Source organism: Phalangium opilio, unplaced genomic scaffold, assembly GCF_054372755.1.
Source record: "Phalangium opilio isolate 3A_F unplaced genomic scaffold, DU_Popi_V2 ptg000105l_1, whole genome shotgun sequence".
Taxonomy (NCBI): Eukaryota; Metazoa; Arthropoda; class Arachnida; order Opiliones; family Phalangiidae; genus Phalangium; species Phalangium opilio.
In genome coordinates, this window is record NW_028324207.1 from 6,480,881 (window position 1) to 6,500,926 (window position 20,046).

Sequence of the window (20,046 nt, forward strand, 5' to 3'; positions counted from 1 at the left end):
TGATAATAAAACCGCAATTGCGTGAACCCTTGGTGGAGACCCTGCCATTGGAGGCTAGACGTTTCTCGTAACCCTAGGCGAGTACTTCTTAATCCTAGCGATGATAATGGAGTAGAAGCAATATTGCTTTCTGCCAACACGTTTGCTCCGATTTGCCAACTGCAAACGCGGCGACAGACACACACACGGACACGTCCAGTGTAATACCTCTCCGTGACGTCATTGTCACTCGGAGAAGGTGAAAAGATTCACTGAATCTCGCCCTATATGCTTATCCACTTTAGAAGGATCCCCTCAATCCGCTCTACTCTCCCACTGGGTCTTAGCTTGAAAATGGTTTTCTTATTTTTATTTCATAGGGCAAAACTCGAAAATTTCGCGTGTAAATTTCATCGCCAATTCCGAGCTAGAGAGATAAAAACTTCTGCTTTTAAGGATTGAATTTGATTATTCAGGTTTTGAAGCATTTAACAAGAAACATAGTAATCTATTTAGTTCCAAAACCTTGCAAAACTATGACATGTATATCAAACTCTAGAAAACACAATAAGGCGCATCAAATATATAGAAATTTAATGAAATTTCATAGAATATTTAGAAAATTAATGAAATTCCGTAGAATCTTTAGAAAATTAATGAAATTCCGTAGAATCTTTAGAAAATTAATGAAACTCCATATGAAAAATAAGGTAGTTCCTTGAAATCTTTTGAAAATCTTCAAACATTAAAAAAGTTGGATAAAATTTAAATAAAATTTTAAAAATTGCATAAAATCTTAAGAAATTCAAATAATTTCTACCAAATATTTCAAATACTAACGAAATTTCTTAAATTATTAAGAAATTTCGACACATCTTGAATTATTTAGAATAACAACAAACATTTATGCCATTTTTAGTAATATGACAACTGGCTTTGAAACCAAAGGAAATTAACAAAATTACATTAAATGTAAAAAAATTAAGCAAATCACATTATATCTAAGAAAGTTAAACAAATCACGTGAAATATTTGGAAATCATGAACCAAGAAGGACTCTTTCGAAAGTATGTCAAATTTCATAGTCGCGTCGGCTATATTGCGGAATGTCCAACCTTTCGCGAAGCTTTAGGCCTAGTCGAAAGAGATTTGACAAAGCGAGAAGCCGTCACGTGTGATGGATGACTTTGGAGAAAACACACAACGGATACGCGGTAGCAACATGAATTTATATTCGCCCCGAACGTCATATTGTGGACGCTAAAACTTTCCATATTCGATGCCAAAATTCACATCCTACATATTGACTAATATTTTCTAAGCCTCATCCAAGTTGGTTATTTTGACAAACTCTTATACGATACCGAAAGTGGGACAAAGAGATACTTAAAGAGTTAGTGCCATAATTTTCGTCATCCACAAACTTAAAATACGAAAAAAATCATTGAAAAATCTAGTTTACTATGATATGTTTAGTTTTGTATTTGGTTTCGTAGAAATTTATAAAATTGCAATCAAAGTATTGTGCTTGGAATTTTGTTTCGCTTGATGACGTAGTAAAGAGAAATTTTCACTCCAGATGTCGCTCACGTGACGCCTGTTAGTGTAGTGTCGCCGCGTTAAGCCTATTTTATTCTAATTCGCGCGGCATTAGTAGACTCGGGCGCGCGCGCTTGGCTTTTCTGCGAGATGCCGTGAGTGACGTAGCAAGGATAAAAACCCACCAAATATCTTCTCTGCAAATTTGCTTTTTCCCTCAAATTTCAAGTTTTCGAGGAGTTTTTTCTGTGTTTTCCCTCATATTTAAATATTTATTAAGCGTATTTTTGGAATCAGAAGAGTTTAAACTCTCAAAAACGAAAGGTTTTCTTTAGATTTGAGGTAATTTTTAAATCAGTTCGCCATTCCTTTAAAGAAGAGACCACGTTTTTCAATGCAGTGTGGGAAGTCCATACAGGCGAATACAATTTAGGGATAAATGATATTTAACAAAGAAAACCAGTTTCCAAGCAAATGATAGAAATGAATTAAGAATAGTTGGTTAATTTTGTGAAAACGAAAAGTATAGACTTTTTCAGATATTATTACCGTTTGTTCTCAAAACATGGATGTGTAATAAAACCTTTATTGGTGGGTTTCAACAACATTGCATAATGAGGTGGTGGCTAGCCCCTATTTCTCAGCTAACCGACAGTGCCCTATAGCGCTACCCAACATGAGTTTACTCATGTAATTGAGTCTAGAAGTTGTAAAAAATAACAGTAATCACAGTGAAATAGCACTTACTTAAATAGTGTGAAAATACAACGGGAAATTTAAAAATTCTCAAGAAAGTAGTCATGATCAACAAAACGTCTTTAGAAATGTGAAAATTTGATAAATTTCATACCAAAATTGCTATGGTAAAGTTAATGTATGTTTTAAACATTTCCAAGCTCTCTCGTCAAAAACAATCGTAGTTCTGTCTGATTGAATGAAAATCAATGCCTAGCCCAAGTAATCTGAAATTTCAGGGACGTTACTCATTCGAAATAGGTACTCACTAAAAACACTTTTCGAATCTTGAAAAATAAAGACCACAAATATGAAAAACTTTCCATGGGGCTGGTTTTCACTTTCCGAAAACACATCAAAATCTGCGTGTCATGTCTTTTTTCAGAGGTAAATGTTTGAGCTTTCTAGGTGGCAAGCACAGTAAGGTAAGCGGTGACCAATTGGAAGCGACGAATACATGACCTCAAGGGCGTAATATTGGTCAGCTTGGAAGAAGCTTTTTTCGACGCCATTGCTTTTTTAATGTATACTAGTCTTGAAGACATTGTTATTTATACAATAAAACTGAAAACGACAGTAAATTTAAGGAAACTCGATAAGTTGCTATTGGCACAATTTTTAACATGAAAGGTTAGCCTTGGTCTATAGGAGCTCACGTTCTCTCACGAGTTTCAGTGAAAACGGTTGCCGCTGTTCTTTGAGTAGTATTTCGCAAACTTATGTGGAAACGTTGATCAGTGTAAACCAGTCTTTAAGGAATAATCTCCGCAATTTGATGAATCCAAATCATTAATATTTAGTAAACTGGTTCACGATATTCTAAATATTGACTTAATGACTTTTAGTGTTAAACATACGACCATCTTGTAAAATGACTGCTTATCGTGCTTGAAAAGTAAAAAATTCAAAAATTCAGAAAGGTTAACGGGCAACGTCGGTTCTCTTTGCTGCTACTTAGTATTGTATTTGTAAAATCAGTTAGCTTGGAAAAATCACTAGCTTGTGGAAGATGCTGGCCATTCTCGAGTAACTAAGCCACACTGAATATGCTATTGAACCCAATTACGGTTATTTTTTTTAAGAATTGGAAGATGTCTCGCTATGTCGAGCGTATCGAAAGATTTTCTTGCTGAATAATCGCAGGTAGACGTGGAGAATGAGAAAGAGTATTATAACTAATTCAATTTGGGCGAAGAGGAAAGAACCGGTGGATGTAAGGGATCCTATCGAAGAGGGAGAAGGGGGGAAGTCAGGGAATCATTTTTCGCGTCTTCGCTAGGTCGGTTTCGTTTATATAATAAACGACTCTGGCGAATCGAGGTAAGGCGAATCGTCATCCATTATATTATCCCGGCCAGTCTTGGAAAGCTTTTCCCACTCCTCCTACACACCCTAGTCCGTGAGCAACGCTACATGCTTAGTGCTATTTGGACATATAACCAAGAGTGCTCACTTTGATCATACCAAAAATAAATAGGGGAAATTGTCGGACTGTCATATTTCCCTGCCTTCGCCTTAGCTTGACATGCATTTCGAGACGCTCAAGCGCGCGAGAGGTGTTTAACATGGTATCAGCCAATCAGATTTGTAGTCGATGATGTCATTCTTCCCGAAAATAACGCTAGTACGCCACCAAACGGGAGAATTTGGCATAGGCCTCAAGGAAGAGTAACAACCTCCGCGCTCTGATCTATTTTCTTTAGTGTTATTTTCGCGTTTGAACGAGGTTAAAATTTGCTTAAAATGTTAACACGCCGAAATTAAATTAAAGATGCCGCAGATGTTCTTGAAATCATCATTTAACTCACAAAACTCATCGTTAAAATCCTTTAGAATTTCGTTTAAACTTAGGCCCTGGGTTGTCATTATAAGCTAAAACGTTTTAATATATTGGTAAATAACATCAATATTAGCAAACTAAATTAATACTATCATGTACATCATCAAATTAAATTGTGGCGATAAACTGCAGTGGCCACGGTTAGCCTCAGTCAAAAGCAGCTATGTAAAATAAAACCGCACTATTTCTTCACGCGCAATATCACAAATTATCTTAGGTACGTAGTGAATAGGCGAGGGGGATGAAACAGATTTCGCGAGTATGCATTCACCCCTCCAAATGCATGTCACAGATTAAAGAGGGAGTCCGACACTATTTATTTTTGATCATACTTGTAACCAACTAAAACAAAAATGTTTCTTCAGATTTCTTCAATAACAACGTATAGTACATGAGAAATACTTCAAAGTATGTTCCTTCAAAGGCGACCATTCAGTAGTGAGTCAACTATCCCTAATGGTATTACCAGTACATTAAGCAATTTAGATACACAAAATAACAATTCAAGAGAAAGTTATGGAAGTATTGTCTGTTAGATTAAACGAAATTACAATGCTTTTTCGCAACCATAACCATTCCATTATTGACTTAGATCAAGAGAACTTTCCAGGGCGTAGGAGTTCGTTAAGAAGCAACGCGAGTTCGCCAACCTCCGGCGTGTTGTGAACTCAGGCGTTGCCCCATGGCGAGTCTGAAACCCCTGGTTGGTTTCTTTACAAGTAACTATAGCAATAGTCTATTGGTTGAAAAATCTTCCACCGAACTCTTGAACAGGATAATAATGAGCTAACCAATAACGCTAAGCTAAATGGTCTCCTCAGTACATTATGACCTTTGGCCCACGGACAGGCAATAGAGTGACTCCTCATAGCCTCTTAGGACTTTTCCCTTTTCTGCAACCGTTTCTCGTTTCCTCTCTGTTTCTCTCTATTTGGCTTTAGCTTTGGAAAGAGCTTTTGGACGACGATCGATGTCGTCACGGCTCATTTGTCACGTGACGCCCCGAAGTTATTCTATCGAATTTTGATGATTGGAACTGTTGAGTTGCAGGCGTCGCGAACCCCTTGGACCATTCCCCAAGTACAATCCCACCACACCAATCGGTCCTGGAGGAGAAGGCCAGGGAAGTCTTTATTTATCACCTCCCATTCAATGCCAAGCTTGCAATATTATAATATAGTACCAAGAGTAAAACATCTCGGAGTGTGAAACTATAATAGTCCTATAACCGCAGTCATAGTGTATTTTTGAAAAATATTTCCTTTTGATCCAATACGTTCTTGTTGATTTACTCTTCATAATATATTAAATGAACAGAGATTCAGTGCCGGAAAAGGATTCAACAGCATGGTTAGGTGTTTTTCTTCCTGTAATTTCCTCTTTCTCTTCCTTGAAGGCTTTCTTACTTTATCATTGTTAATACTCATGCAGTAACAAAAGCCTGTACTTTCTGTTAACTTCAGTCACTGTTCGACTCCCTTTCCTTAACGTTATAAGATATTTATGCGCAATGATGCCTCGGATTCAATGGAAATAAGAATTACTTATTTAATAGGGTTTATGGGACGCTAAGTTATTCAATAGACCGTTCCTGGAATGTCATAGGAAAAGCAAACAACACAGTTGCCGGACCGCCATATTAATCTATATCTCTGGCACCAAGAAGCACGTGAGTCGTCTAGCTTCAGGCGTGTAGCGAACGCGAGCATCGTCTAGCGGTACCTCTTCGCGGGAGGGAACTAGCCTAATATGGCAGCTCCTACCCTGTGCGTTGATTTTTCTGTAAGTATTTAATGGAATGTTCTATAAGGGCCTAATAGTACCTCGGGTTATTTTCAAACGTAACTTCCTTCAGATTTCCATGCGCAAGTAAAATGAGATTTTAGTTTCGTGATCAAGATTACGTTTAATGAATAGTTTTCCATCAAAAGAGTCTTAAAAGTTTTAGGAATTGTTTAAAGATTGGACTGTGTTCCTCAGTTCGGTTTAGTAAATCGAAATTTACTAAAATTTACCTAACAGAATCGAAGTCATTATTTGGTTTCCGATTTTTAACATACTACAAAATATTATATACATGTTTGTCTTAAGTTGCCTTCGAGTTTTGTAACTTCGTGATCTGTAACAAAACTTTTGTTATAACACTAGAAGTACTTATTTTTTAAAGGTTTTAACAGTTTAGGTTGTACACCTATAAGTTAAAATGGAAACTGTATACCAATTCAATGCGACTCCCTACGGACGGCACCATAAAACCGTCTCTAGCTCCAGTGGCTGCCTTGTCGTTTAGTCTATAACCTTGATGCTAAAATAAGGTGACCTCGCAAATCTCATAGACTATCTGTTGAACAAGAAAAGTTTTCGAATTCTAAATGTCATCAGAGAATTCTTGCATTCGAAAATTTAAGAAGTTTTTATTATTTCGGAGATACCATTTATTTTTCAGTAAGAATAAGTCGTTCTGCTTCGTAATTTAATTATTTATGCAGCCGGGTCCAACATAGTCGTTAGAGCAAGAAAAGATCCTTTATTAACAAAGCCAGTCTGGAGCTGAGATTTTATATTGAAGCCATTACATTATAGGTGAAGATGATAAACGTGTCTAGACTCCTGAATACAATGCGGCATTCGAAAATCAGTTTAAATTGGCAGCACGTACTAAGCTAGGGCTAGTTAAATCACATTCAATTTAAAGCTTAGAGATGAAAAAGACGCTTACTAAGAACGCGCTAACATTTTAAATTGATCCTGAGTCTGTTTTCCTATGAAGCACAACGAAGGTGGTGTAATCCGTCCCGTCCATAATCATCAAATTGTTCCAAGGTATTTGAATTTAATCCTGGCACTTTTGGAAATAGAAGCTTAGAGAGTTTCACTTTGAAGTCCTCCGTGTCATCACCATTATCATCATAATAATCTTTATTTATAACTAGGTTCTATTCTATGAGTTTACCAAAAATAGAGCAGTGCATTCTATATGACGCAATTGGCAACGACAGGGAGATTGCAAGCCGACTTGTAAGTTCAAACCTGAAGAAAGGGATCTAAGGGTCTTTCACGCAATTTTTACCTGACACTACCTAAATAATAAACTTTTCGTTAGCCATGAATAATAGATAATTTAAAAGAATTTGAACGAAGAGATGATACATGGTGATTAAAAATATACGAATTACTTTATAAAATTTGTTAATATTAAGTAATCCGGATTACGTATTAATAATAAATTTAATCAGCTCTTCATTTAAATTCTTTTGAATTTACACCAGCTAGTAGGACCAACTTAAATTAGCCAACTAGCAGGAAAAATGTTTTGTCAACATGATGAAGTTGCAAACTAAGTTATATGAGACTGGCAAACTCATTGCCACCAATTTCAAGAATTTGGACCAATCCGAGCATGTTGTAAGGATTAGTTTTAGTCTCTTTGCAGGTATGTGGTAACATTTCTGTTTCGACTGAAACTTAAGCGCGTTTCATTATTTTTGAGAGGATTGAAAATAACAACCAAACAAATTAAAAATAAGTTCAATGTACTTTCATCATAATTAAACTGTGTTTTATAATCTTCAGAAATATTTATTGATGAATTGTCGTTGGTTTTATATTTTCTATTTTAATTGGGAACTGTACCCACGAAGTAGTTGGAGGTAAAATTACCCTTGTGTGAAAGGACCTTTGGAGTAGAGGCTTTCTTCATCACTTCATTTCTCTATATGACAAAGTACACTGTGTTGATATCCCATAGGCCATTTCGAATAAGTATTCTCTCTCGTAAGTCCTCTTTCTTTTGGGCGCGTTATGAGAAAGGGCGCGAAAGATGGGAGGGTTATGGGCCCCACCCGTAGGTGTATAGCGCTAGAGGGTAGGGTACTAGGCTATTTTGGCTTGGCACAGGCGTTCCTCGGAGATCGAGGGAAAGCCAAGGGCATTAACGCGAGATGAGGTTCAGTTCCGAGCTACCTGATATAATGAGCCCCTTCGTCATACGGGTATTACTAGCTCCTAACACCGCTTCTACGATGCCTGCTATTACTATCAACATAAATTTATACCCATAAGTATCCATCTAGATTAAGGTCAACATCAACTGAACTCCTGCCATACTGACTTCAGAGATGTTTCGCAAACTATTGACTCATTGCTGACCTATAAACAAGATGTGGCTACGTTTTTATTTTATAATAAAAAAATAGATCACTTTTGAATAAAAGGTTTTAAATGAGGAAATATTACAAATTTTGAGAAATTGATCGAAAAAATGTAGAATTTTACACACTCTTTACTTTAATTCAGTTAAAATATTAAAAAACTGCGAGGCTTCATTGACAGCCACTGTGGTGATTGTTTAAACAATCTATTTTATAATTTCATGGTCTCGCTTTTTTGTACATATTTGAGTCAAGTGTGTTACAAATATCGATGAAAGTTTAAAAAAATTAATGAATTTATTGAAAATGAGAATGAATTTTCAAGAAAAATTATTCCCCTTAGTGAAATACCAGATGAAAATTAAGTTTGGTGCGGATAACTTAATTTTCGAAAATTTAAAAACACATTAAACTAACGCGTTAACCTCTCCCCTGTATCACGAGGAACTATGGGAGCCTCAAGGAATCTAAATCTATAGTTGTTTTCCTTTTCTGGACATCACTATAGTTTCAACATGGCGTTAGTTTATCCTATGCGCTGCTGTCATTTGCAAAATGGCGGTGAATACTTATCGTCATAATCTTACGTTACATGTATCCCGGATTGCACGAAGAGAGAAAGGTTTTAGGGCTTGGATGAAAACCGAATAACCGATATTGGTAAAAATAACAAGGGATTTTCTTGCTAGATAATTTTTTCGCGCCACACCAATTTTGCGGAATAGAACTATTTTTCTGCGGATTTGTTTGCGTTGTTTTTCTTCTTTTATTTGTTGAAATTGCAGCCAATCTTATTTCGCTAATGAAAATTACGATTTAGCCTTTACCGTGTGAAAGTGAGAAAATTTAGGGATGATTTGGTCTATCAATGGCAATATTGAAAACAAAAAATTGTATACTTAATGTAAAATTTGAGTATCAGATGTGTCTACTAATTGGCTCTTAAGAATCCCCGTCTTGTCTTTAGACATAGCTTCTAATGATGTAGCGAAAATTGGTTGGCGGTAATACAGTCTGGCGAAACCGTAATTTTGCTTACGTGGTAATATAAAAGCTCTTCATTGACTAACACATTTTAGAGAATACTACTACTACTAAATACTAATGAGAATAAGCTCGACGACACGTTGCGCTTTTCATCAAATGAAATTTCTGAACACTAGGCCTATATAATCCTTAATAACTCCAGCTACTCAACTTTGACTCTTAAGTTCTTTGCCAATCTAAATTTCGTAAAAATCAGTCTGTTAAAGGAATCACATGAGAAGGTAAGTTCTATAACCCACTAGGTAACGTACCAGGATTTTTTTGTTTTTGTTTTTATAAACAACATTTTTGTTAAAATATAAATAAATTGTTTTCAAAAAAGAAAAGAAAAAAACCATCTTATTAGGGCATTTTTAGATAGAAAGTCCCTTATTGAAACTATTCCGAATAACAAGTTCTGGGAAAAGACACCATACAGGGGTTAAGGAGTCATTGCAATATCAATTGACGCCTGTAAAAATGTTTCACTTACTGAACAGATGTTTAAAATGTTTGACTTACTGAACAGATGTTTAAAATGTTTCACTTACTGAACAGATTTTTAAAATGTTTCACTTACTGAACAGATTTTTAAAATGTTTCACTTACTGAACAGATTTTTAAAATGTTTCACTTACTGAACAGATTTTTAAAATGTTTCACTTACATATGAAACATTACAAAAAAACGGATAATAGTTATGCCTAATTTGTCTTCAAATCATAGGGAAGAATATTTTCAAACTAAACCCGATAATATAAAACATGAGCTTACCTTGTGTTTCATTGCAAATATTTCATTTTCGCTGATTTGAGTGCTTCCATCGTTTCTTGTTTGCCATTTTTTCAATATTTCATCAAATTCCTTCATTCTTAAAAAAATCAAAAGAAAAGAAATTCCAATTAGGAAATAGCCATTTTAATTACGAATATTGTATGGTAATTTTTGTCTCTTTAATTTCTAAAAAAAATGTTTTTAATCAACGCAGAATTCAAAGTAGTGTTCTTAATCTTAAACCTACAAATGTAAGGAGCTTCCTACTTCAAGACAATCAAAATTTGGTTTTAAAATAATTATTGTTAATTTTAATACATAAACTTCAAATATTTAAAATGCTTTGAAAATCATATAGATTAAATTTATTAATTGGAATATTGCAAGACTTCGAAAAAAATAGCCATAACTTAACAATTGTCGTAAAAATGTTAAAATTTAGAGCAAAATGCTTATATTTTAATGTCAATCTCTGAAATAAATATTAGAATAGAAACGCTTGTTGACAATCCTAGATGGTGCCCGAATGCATAGAGCTTTTGGGGTTCGGCCTACTCTTTGACGACTTCTAGAGTTGTCTTGCCTCTTGGCATGTCTAAATGTAACTCTAATGTCCAGCCAAACCATAAGAGCACATTTGACTCTATGTAATACCAGCTAATCCACCTGGCGTTGCCCGGGTGTTGTAAGAACGTGAAAACCAGGAAACGTTTCCGGTCATTATACACATTACACATTCAAGTCTTTAGGTCCCACTTTCAATTTCAATAAGGCATAGCCTAATTAGCGGTTGATCATGAAGCAAAAAATGCTACGCGTCTAGAATAGGACTTTCTTTAAATTCTTAATGACCTTCGCAACCAAACCACTTTTAAAACTCTCATTTCCCTAAGCGTGCAGTTTGATCGAATTTCGAAACTAATTGTGACTGTGAAGAAAGTTTAAACATCCAAAAAACAAATCACTTTCTGAAATAATTATAATATATGTATTAGTCAATAGATGATGCACCTATACGGCTCCTTCTGAAAAAAAGCGATGTCTTTGTGATGTTTAAGAGTTTTGGGAAGAGGCCACAACGAGATACGGTAAAGCCTTTCTCTTAATTGGAAAGTTAGGTTCCTTTTTAAGCCCCTTTCGCTATTTCCGCAATATAGGCGTAGCTTGTGTTCATGGACGCTACAGTACATGACGCCCCAACACCAATCTTTCTCTTCTCTCACCCTGACCGATTTTTTCTTCTTCCTTTTCTGTTTTCTATTTTTCCTTTTTTATCCACCTTATATCCCAGGGTTTCGGTACAGGGTTCGCTAAAGGTCTCTTTGTTAGTCGGGTAATGGAGTTTTTCCAGAAACTCGTGGTTCGCTGGGCTTTTATCCGTGGAAGGCGGTCCGATTACGCCCGAAAAGGAGAAAGGGTATAGATAGAAATGAGAGGCTGGACATTGGCTATCATTTTCATCGATTTCCTTTTCAAATTTATACCTTAGAGTATACCGAAGAATTTCGTCACATAAGACTCTTTTACTATTGCTAGATTTCGCACTTGTAAAAACGCAACTCTAAAGTATTTTAATGATTTCAAATGGCATTTCGTCGGAATTATTGAAAAGTCCACTTAACATAATGCATTAAAGCCTTTTTGTGCTTTTTTTTGGGTGAAATACCGGCAAATGAAGCCCGGTTAAACTCGAAGAGAGTTAACTCTTAAACTTCGATAATTTAAACCAGAAGTAAGATGAGACTAGAAGTGAAGGGCTCTAGCATTGGTAGTAGATCCTGGCACTAGTGAACAAATTTGAGGATTTTATGCCGCTTCCATCGCGCCTACACTAGAGAGAGAAAAATTGGTCGAGTTCCAAAAAGTTTCCTACCCCCCTCCCCTGAACCTAAAGCCGCGGAACACGGACGAAGCGGGTGCTTGAATCTAGTTGGGCCGTCTACCGCCACGAGCGTCTCACGTTTTGGAGGGAAAATTCAGAAAACTCTACCAGAGGGCCAACCGTTGGTGTCTTATCAAGAATATTCACTTTCTCCAAGTAAAGAATTTGGTTACCTCGATACTTCTAGTTTCATCTCACTTCTGTTTAAACCCACTTTTACACTAGAAACCGATTTACAATTTTTTTGGAAACACTTAATCCGCATTTCAAAACAATATTTGAGTTATCTTATAATAGATCTCTGTTGCTAACAAGCCATATCATCGGTTTTAAAGCGTCTAGTCTAAACTTGGCCTATCAACTGAATATTTACAGTAGATATTAATTTAGCAATTAAAGTAGATCTTTTTAATCATACAAATTCATCACCCTTAATATTGAAGCTTTCATATCCGAAATAGCTTGACCAGATGAGTTGAAATTTATTAGCCCGTGTGTCCAATTCCAATTTTTTAGAAGCAATCCATTTTTCAAAATAATATTAGAGTTTTCTTATAAAACATCTCTGTTGCGAACATGCCATATCATCGGTTTTAAGCTGTTTGGTCTAAACTTGGTCTATCAGCTCAGTAAATATTAGTTAGCAATTAAAGTAGATCTTTTAATCGTAAAAATTCATAACCCTTAACATTGAAGCTACGAAATCCGTAATAGCTTGTCCAGATGAGCGGGATTTTAGTAGCCAGTGTGTCCAACTCCTCGGGTATGGGAATGAGTATAGAGACGGACGGCTCTTTTGTCCAAACGCTGGCTGGACGTTGGCCATACCAGGGGTAAATAACGAAAGGAGTTAGAGACGCTAGCTTCCGTAGTGTAGAATACAGTGGGACCTTGAAACGTCATAGAATTTGTAACTAACGTAGTGCCATCTTTGGAACTGTATTGTAAATAAGAGCAGAACCTTAAAAGTTTTGCCTTAAAATCTCGCGCCGCAAGGTATTCTGGATAAAGTAAAATGGCGGGTGTCGATGTTGTGAAGTCGTCTCATAAATCAACCCAATATAATTACTATATTCAATCGCGAGTAAACAGCGATTTAAAGAAGAAAGATAAGTCAACAATTTGCAATTTGAAGCCGGGGAAACCCTCAAAATGTGATCAAACTTGTTTTGCCGTAAGTGCGCGGTTACAGAGTCGGGCCAGTCGGCCCAGTGAGCCAAGGCTTAGTGGGAACTGTGGGATCAGGATCATCGACTGTATCTGTGACTAAAGAAATTAAAACAACTAAAACTGTATTGAAGGATGCAAAAACGACATTTAATTCCATTTCATTATCGAATAAGGAATTTACCAACTTTAAAGTTGCATGTTTCTAATTCAAGTGCACCTTAATGAATACTCTTTACTCTAACCCTAATTGTCAGTTTGTCACTCAGTCGTAAGCAGACGAACACTAGCAGACGAATACTAGCAGACAGGAGAAATTCGATATCCAGCATGCCTTTCGAATCTTTGCTGCCACGCTATTGGTTGCAAAATATCATACTTATTTTGAATTATAGGCGGCGCGACCGAGGCGTTTTCTCTTTTCTGTGTCTACGTTTGAAAGTCCCACTGTATTCTACACTACGGACGCTAGCGTCTCTAACTCCTTTCGTTATTTACCCCTGGCCATACGTATTGAGGTTCGGAGATGAACCCTTTGACCTTGGCATCGACTGGTTATTGACCCAATCGAAAATGATGCCAAAGCTTCGCCTCCTCCTTCGAGGTTTTTGAGACGCGAGCTAGTACGCTCCTCTTTTATTCCGGGCAGGGCTAAAGCTCGGCGCGAACCCTATAACCTAACCCCTAAGACTTGGCGGAGCCCGCGTTATCGAGATCGACACCGTGCCAATATCGAACGGGTTACGGATCCCTTCACTTTTCTCAGCAAACCCTTTTTCCCTTTTTATCGAAAAAGAAGCGACTAAAAGAAACCGAGGGAAAGCCCCGATGGAAGGCAAAAATAAGAAAACATTTTCTATCTCTCAACAAAAGATTGGAAAAGTTGATAATAGCAAACGAAACTCCGTTGCTTTTTGTTTCCTTTCTTTTGTAAAATTTTCGCGTCCGAGACGCCCTTTCTCTTTAAGTAAGAAATGATGCTTATCTAAGTAAGAGTGGGAACTCGCTAGGACTCTGGGCACTTTATTTCAGGGACATAATTGAAAATATGAAGCTGTAATATCTTTCTTCTTCAGCTCGACTTTGCTTTAGAGTGTAGCGTCGTGCCCAGCATATAATTACTCTTCAAAGTGCACTTTAAGAATCCTTTTAAATTGGTTGCTATATAGTTGCGTCAAAGTTCAAATATATTACAATAGCTAGCTTTATGGCCTCATTATTATACCTTATCTTATATCACATGCAAAATCACTCGGTAAAAGTGAAGGTCAGGATTATTTTTTTAATTATGCTTAAACAGGTGCCACCTTTTGGGATTTATTGGAAGCTCTAAAACCAGGAGTTCATACCGGAGTGAAATACATAACACGCGGGCTATGAAATTCGCATTTGTAGACGCCTGACGTCACAAAAACCTCTCTCCTCGTCTCTAAAATCAAATTTGGGGTGGGAAGCTCTTACCGGTTACTAACCTCGCCTCTCATTTCTTCCAAGGGACTCTGGGTAAAAAAGCTTTGATCACATGAACTGCTCTGACCAATCGAAAGCCTTCTTACATTTTGTTTTTGTAAAGACTAACTAACATAGACTGGCGACACTAATATTTTACTGGCTTCATAGTGCAATAGAAAAAATCTTCACCCGTTCTCTGTCTTGTTAGGTTTCCCTAAAGAAGCCTGTCTACCTAGCAAAAAGGCTAGCATTCTATAGTTTTGTGGGAGCTGAGCTCGGATACCGTGGAAAATCAGCTGTTAGGGTTAAAGTTGTCGGTATCGGACTATCGGTATGGCGTACGTAATTAGGGATAAGATTAAATTAAATAAGTTAACGCAGTGCAACTTTTACCTAAGAGAAGATCCAGTAAAGTATAAAAGTCAGTCTACTCAAACCGTTCAAGTTACTTCTTTTAAACCTAGTACGCCTTCCGAGTTAAGCCTTGGCGTTGTTTACAAATCAAGCCAAGCACAAAATGTTAACGTTGGAGGCAGAATTAAATTTAAAAACTTTGAAGAAAGCTTAGTCAAAGTTCCAACCGAAGGTAAGTAGGCCAGTACATTGCGATTTGGTGTGAAATGAAACTTAATTAACTAACTACAGTAAATAATTTTACTTCCATTGCAATACCGATCTCAGCTGTTTAGCAGACGATATAATTTCAAATTTGTAACAGGATCTATGATTGGCCTATTATTCCGGAGCCTACCCCCGCCCCTAACGCTAGGTGTCGCTTTTCACGCTTTCAATCACATTCCTATGGTAGTATTTGATTCTCCCACTAGAGAGCGTAAAGGTATCGCGGAAACGTCACGCGTCGGTAAATGCGCGCCACTATTAGAGCTCATTTCATCACTCCGGTATGAACTCCTGCTAAAAATTTAAAAATATTTGATGATTAATTTTAAACTGCTTTATTTTTCTAATATTTTGATGATAACTTTTTCTAATATTTTGATGATAAATTTTTCTAATATTTTGATGATAAATTTTTCTAATATTTTGATGATAAATTTTTCTAATATTTTGATGATAAATTTTTCTAATATTTTGATGATAAATTTTTCTAATATTTTGATGATAAATTTTTCTAATATTTTGATGAAAAATTTTAAGCTGCTTTAATTTTCTAATATTTTGATGAAAAATGTTAAACTGCTTAAATAGTTTAAATACCTTTCATTCAATTTGTAAAAATTGTCATGCAAAGCAAAATTGCTTCGGCAATCTAAGGTGGATCTAAAAATTATTAAGACTCTTCTGAATTTGGTATTATCGCTAATAGAGCTATCTCAGAAGTCTTAGTGTGATGTCATCCATGCTATTTGTCTATTGAACCAAAGAGGTACCAAATATGGCCGCCCTTTACCAAAGCTAAGTCGGGACGTTTTATCTAGGCACTGACGTCACAACTGAGAAAGCTCTATGGAAAGAATATGAAACGATGGGGATTAGTAACTCTCCCCCTCAGATATTCATCTAAAAATATGGCCACCCTTTGCCAACGCTAAGTCGTGACGTTTTACCTAGGCACTGACGTCACAGCTAAGAACGCTCTATGGAAAGAGTATGAAAAGATTTATAACTCTCCCCCTCAGATATTCTTCCTAAAATAAATAAATTCTTGGACGAACCGAAACTAACAAACTTGACTTTTAAGGGTGTGAACTTATTTTTACGACGTCCCAAGTTTTCTGTTCCTGTTTAAGTTCTTTTTACCGCTTTTTAATTAAAGAGACTTGGTCGTTCTCGTCCGTATCAGCTGCCACGCTCTTAATCCTTTTTTTATTTTCTTCATAAAGAGAAAGTCCAAACATTCTGAATATTTTCGCGAGGAAAATTTACCAAAAGACAAAACTGAATAGCCAGTTTTATAACCATTAAGTTCTTCCAACAAAAGATAATTTTATGCGAAAGAAGTGAAAAAAAAAATGATAAAGTTGCTTATAATTTTTAGTTTCCCACGTGGCATCATTACTGTCGTCTGCTAAAGCACTGTTTTTGCCTAGAAGTATGACAGTGTTAAGCTTGCTTTCAAAGGCTAGTAATTTTTACCTCTCCGAGTGACGTATGTCACGTGAGAGGTATTACACCGGCCGTGTCTGTCTGTGTGTCTGTCTGTCTGTCAGACCCCACGTGACCGCGTTCGCAGTTTACAAATCGGAGCAAACAAATACCCGATTTCCGGAACGCGTTCGCGGTTCACGGAAATTTGGTCATTCATCTACCAACACGTCTTTACTAACTGGCTTCTAAGGACCACAATCTGCTAGTCTTTGTCCATCCCACATGGACACTAGTCTGTACGTGCTTTCTTCCAAGCACCACCAACTTCTGTTCTTCGTCAATTTCACCTTGACTCCAGCTTCTATAAACCACCATCGTCTGTTCTTCGTCAATTCCACATTGACACCAGCTTCTATACACTACCATCTTCTGTTCTTCGTCAATTCCACATTGACATCAGCTTCCATGCACCACCATCTTCTGTTCTTCGTCAATTCCACATTGACACCAGCTTCTATGCACCACCATCTTCAGGTCTTTTGTCCATTCCACATGGACGCCAGTCAGTACATTCTGGCTTCTTTCCCTCCGTCATTGTTTGGTTTCAAGATATACGCGGCGATCGGCTAGGGTTACGAGAAACGTCTAGCCTCCCAATGGCAGGGCTTCCACCAAAGGTTCACGCGAATGCGTTTTTATCTATTATTATAATGGAATCGAAATGTATATATACCCCAAAATTTGAAAAAAGCGGGCAAGAGGGGTACCCTTCACTTTAAACGTCAATATTAGCAAAGTTTCGAAAGATATTAGGAACAACTTTATTTTAAACGATTTAACTATTTTTAAAGTTATTTACTGGCGATTAAAATAATTAAAAATAATTATATTTATTTAAATATTAAAGATAAACCCAAGTACCGAAGTCGTTAAATCATTGCCTCCTATATCTATCAAGGCCCGTGCATTGCGTTATATTTCGTACATTGTCTCTTATATCTTTTTAGGCCCGTGCATTGCGTTATATTTCCTACATTGCCTCCTGTATCTATCAAGGCCCACGCATTGTGATATATTTCCTTCATTGCCTCCAATATCTATCTAGGCCCGTGCATTGCGATATATTTTTGAGAACAACAACCAAAATGGGAAGCTCCTCTCAGAACCATAATAATTTGTTTTCTCTGTTATATGAAATGAAAATATGGATAATATTTTCGGCAATTCGATTTGAATGGCTCTTTCTGATGTATCATTCTCTCAGCACTGTTCATAATGGACAGGAACGTAGAGATTCGAGACACTTGGAATTACGATAGTGTTTCAAATCCTCTGTAATGAGGGCTTAACGACTTGGAGTGACTGGAAAGATAGATACACATCCTATTTTTTATTTAGTTGTACCATGCGTACCACAATGTTGCCAGGCGTTTATTGAAGGATGCTTGGGTACTTGGTACAGACTGTTACGTCTACCAAGTTTCCTAGCATCCAAGAATAAATAGGATTCATAGAAGCCAGTGTTATGGGCATGTCATGGGTCAAGTCGTTAAATATATCGACGCAGTTAAATAGCTGATGGCATTATTTTATCCACTTTCTCATTGCGTTTCGAGTGGAAGTTCAACTTTGGCACGGACGACAGATGGCGCTCTTAGCCTTCTACCCCCAAAAATCGCTGTTGTCTGCTCGTTTTCCCCTTCCGCGCTTTTTCGTTATAAACTTATGATTTAACGAACTGTTAAGATAAAATTTCATATTTCCTTAAACAGATAAGCTTCTACTCCTTTCATCTTACTCCCAGTTAGATTTAACCTTGTTAAAACATAATCAGATGAATTTGAGTTATAATGTCGTAAAATCCTGTGCATACAGTTACCTAGGAGTGATAGAGACATTTTTACCGATGTCTAGAGATGTTAAGCTTAAGCGAAATTGTTTTACGTTTGAATAAAAATACCGCTTCCAGTAGTGGGTTTATAGTACTCCTTGTTTGTGTAAGATTAGTGTAGCTGTAGAGCGTTGTTGCTGTTTAGTTTATACGCCCCCTAGGCCTATTTGTGAAAGACCTTTTTTACGCACTTTTATCATTCTTTATTTGAAAAAAGTGTTGGCAATGTATATTTTTTAAATATGACGGAATTGCTGTTGGTATGATAGCGCCCTATTAGCGAAAAAAACCTTTTTTTAAACAGTTGATTCATTCTTTGATAGAATTTCGAAGGAAGCAGTTAAGTTTTAAATTTGCTCTATTAATTTTGTTAGGCAAATAATATAATTAAGCCTTACGTATTACTGAAGGAGATTGATTTTGCCAACCTGTGTGAGTATTTAACTGTTTAATAATTATTTTGGTTAAGTGGGAGCCTAGCTTATGTGTGATTGGGTTGTGGCTTCCATGATTTGGGCACATTTGCTTTTTGTGTGGCGAGGTATGATTCAGCTTTGATATGGACAAATGTTACAAATCATACTGGTAGACTAAGAATGCGGTTGAGGTATAGCGAGAGAGTAGAGTTTCCACAGCAATTGAGAGATATTGAAAAGGCTTGAACAATAGACTATTTTAAAATTCAATTCCTGCACTTGCAAAGAATTAAAAAAAGCGATAGATGCATATATTTAGGTTGTTTAAGGGGTAGTGATAGTCATCTCCACTCGGAGAGGTAATATTTTGGCTTTCCCAACTTGTTTTAAATCTATGTTTTAAAGCCCGATCAAAGTCAACGAATCATCGTGTTAGGCAGATTAATAAGGTTTCAAATATAAGTACTTAAAAAGCCGACACTTTGTGATTCAGCCAATCAATATTAATATTTAGAAACTTTATCTAAGATGTTTAGTTTGGTTAGCTTAGTTTTGAAAATGAAAAGTAGGATATTAGGCGTAGAGTACATCTCAAATACGTGGCTTCTCTCAAAGTATAAAAAACTTAGAATTTATTTGCGAATCTCGGGCTTAAAGTTCTTAAACTGAAACGTCTTTGTAATCTCTAGGGCTTAGCACTTAAAGTTCTTCTGGAATACCCAAATTTTGCTTTCATCTCTGTCAAGCGAGAGTTAAAGATCGAAAGTTTAAGAAAGAGACTGTAAAGAGTGTTCGGAGACGTCGAATATTTAAATTTGAGCTGTAAAAATCACATGGGATTTTCAGTTTCTATTTTCAAACTTGTTTACTCGTACAGGATTTTCTAATATGAATAAATAAAAACACCTAAAAGTACTGTTTCATTTTTCACGGAGAAGCCTTGAATGATACTCCACCTACCTAAAATTTTTAATTTAGGGCGTTTTGTGAAATTTATTGTTTATCACAGAATTCCTAGTACCACCTATTTAAAGGTTAGTATGATTCAACCGCCCCAGTTTATTTAAAATATAAGCTAGTTTTCACACAAATAAAATGAGAAAACATTTCGAAAAAATTCTCCAACGCGGCAGCACTTGCCAGGA

General features: G+C 36.4%; 1 protein-coding gene across 1 annotated transcript in view; it reads right to left on the reverse strand.

Annotated features, from left to right (window-relative positions):
* Positions 1-20,046, reverse strand: part of LOC149628471 (solute carrier family 12 member 2-like) — a 220,973-nt gene that overhangs the window by 20,059 nt on the left and 180,868 nt on the right. The window contains exon 22 of the mRNA XM_089851400.1: positions 10,045-10,141. Within this exon, the coding sequence (XP_089707526.1) occupies positions 10,045-10,141 (97 nt within the window). The remainder of the gene's footprint in view (positions 1-10,044; positions 10,142-20,046) is intronic.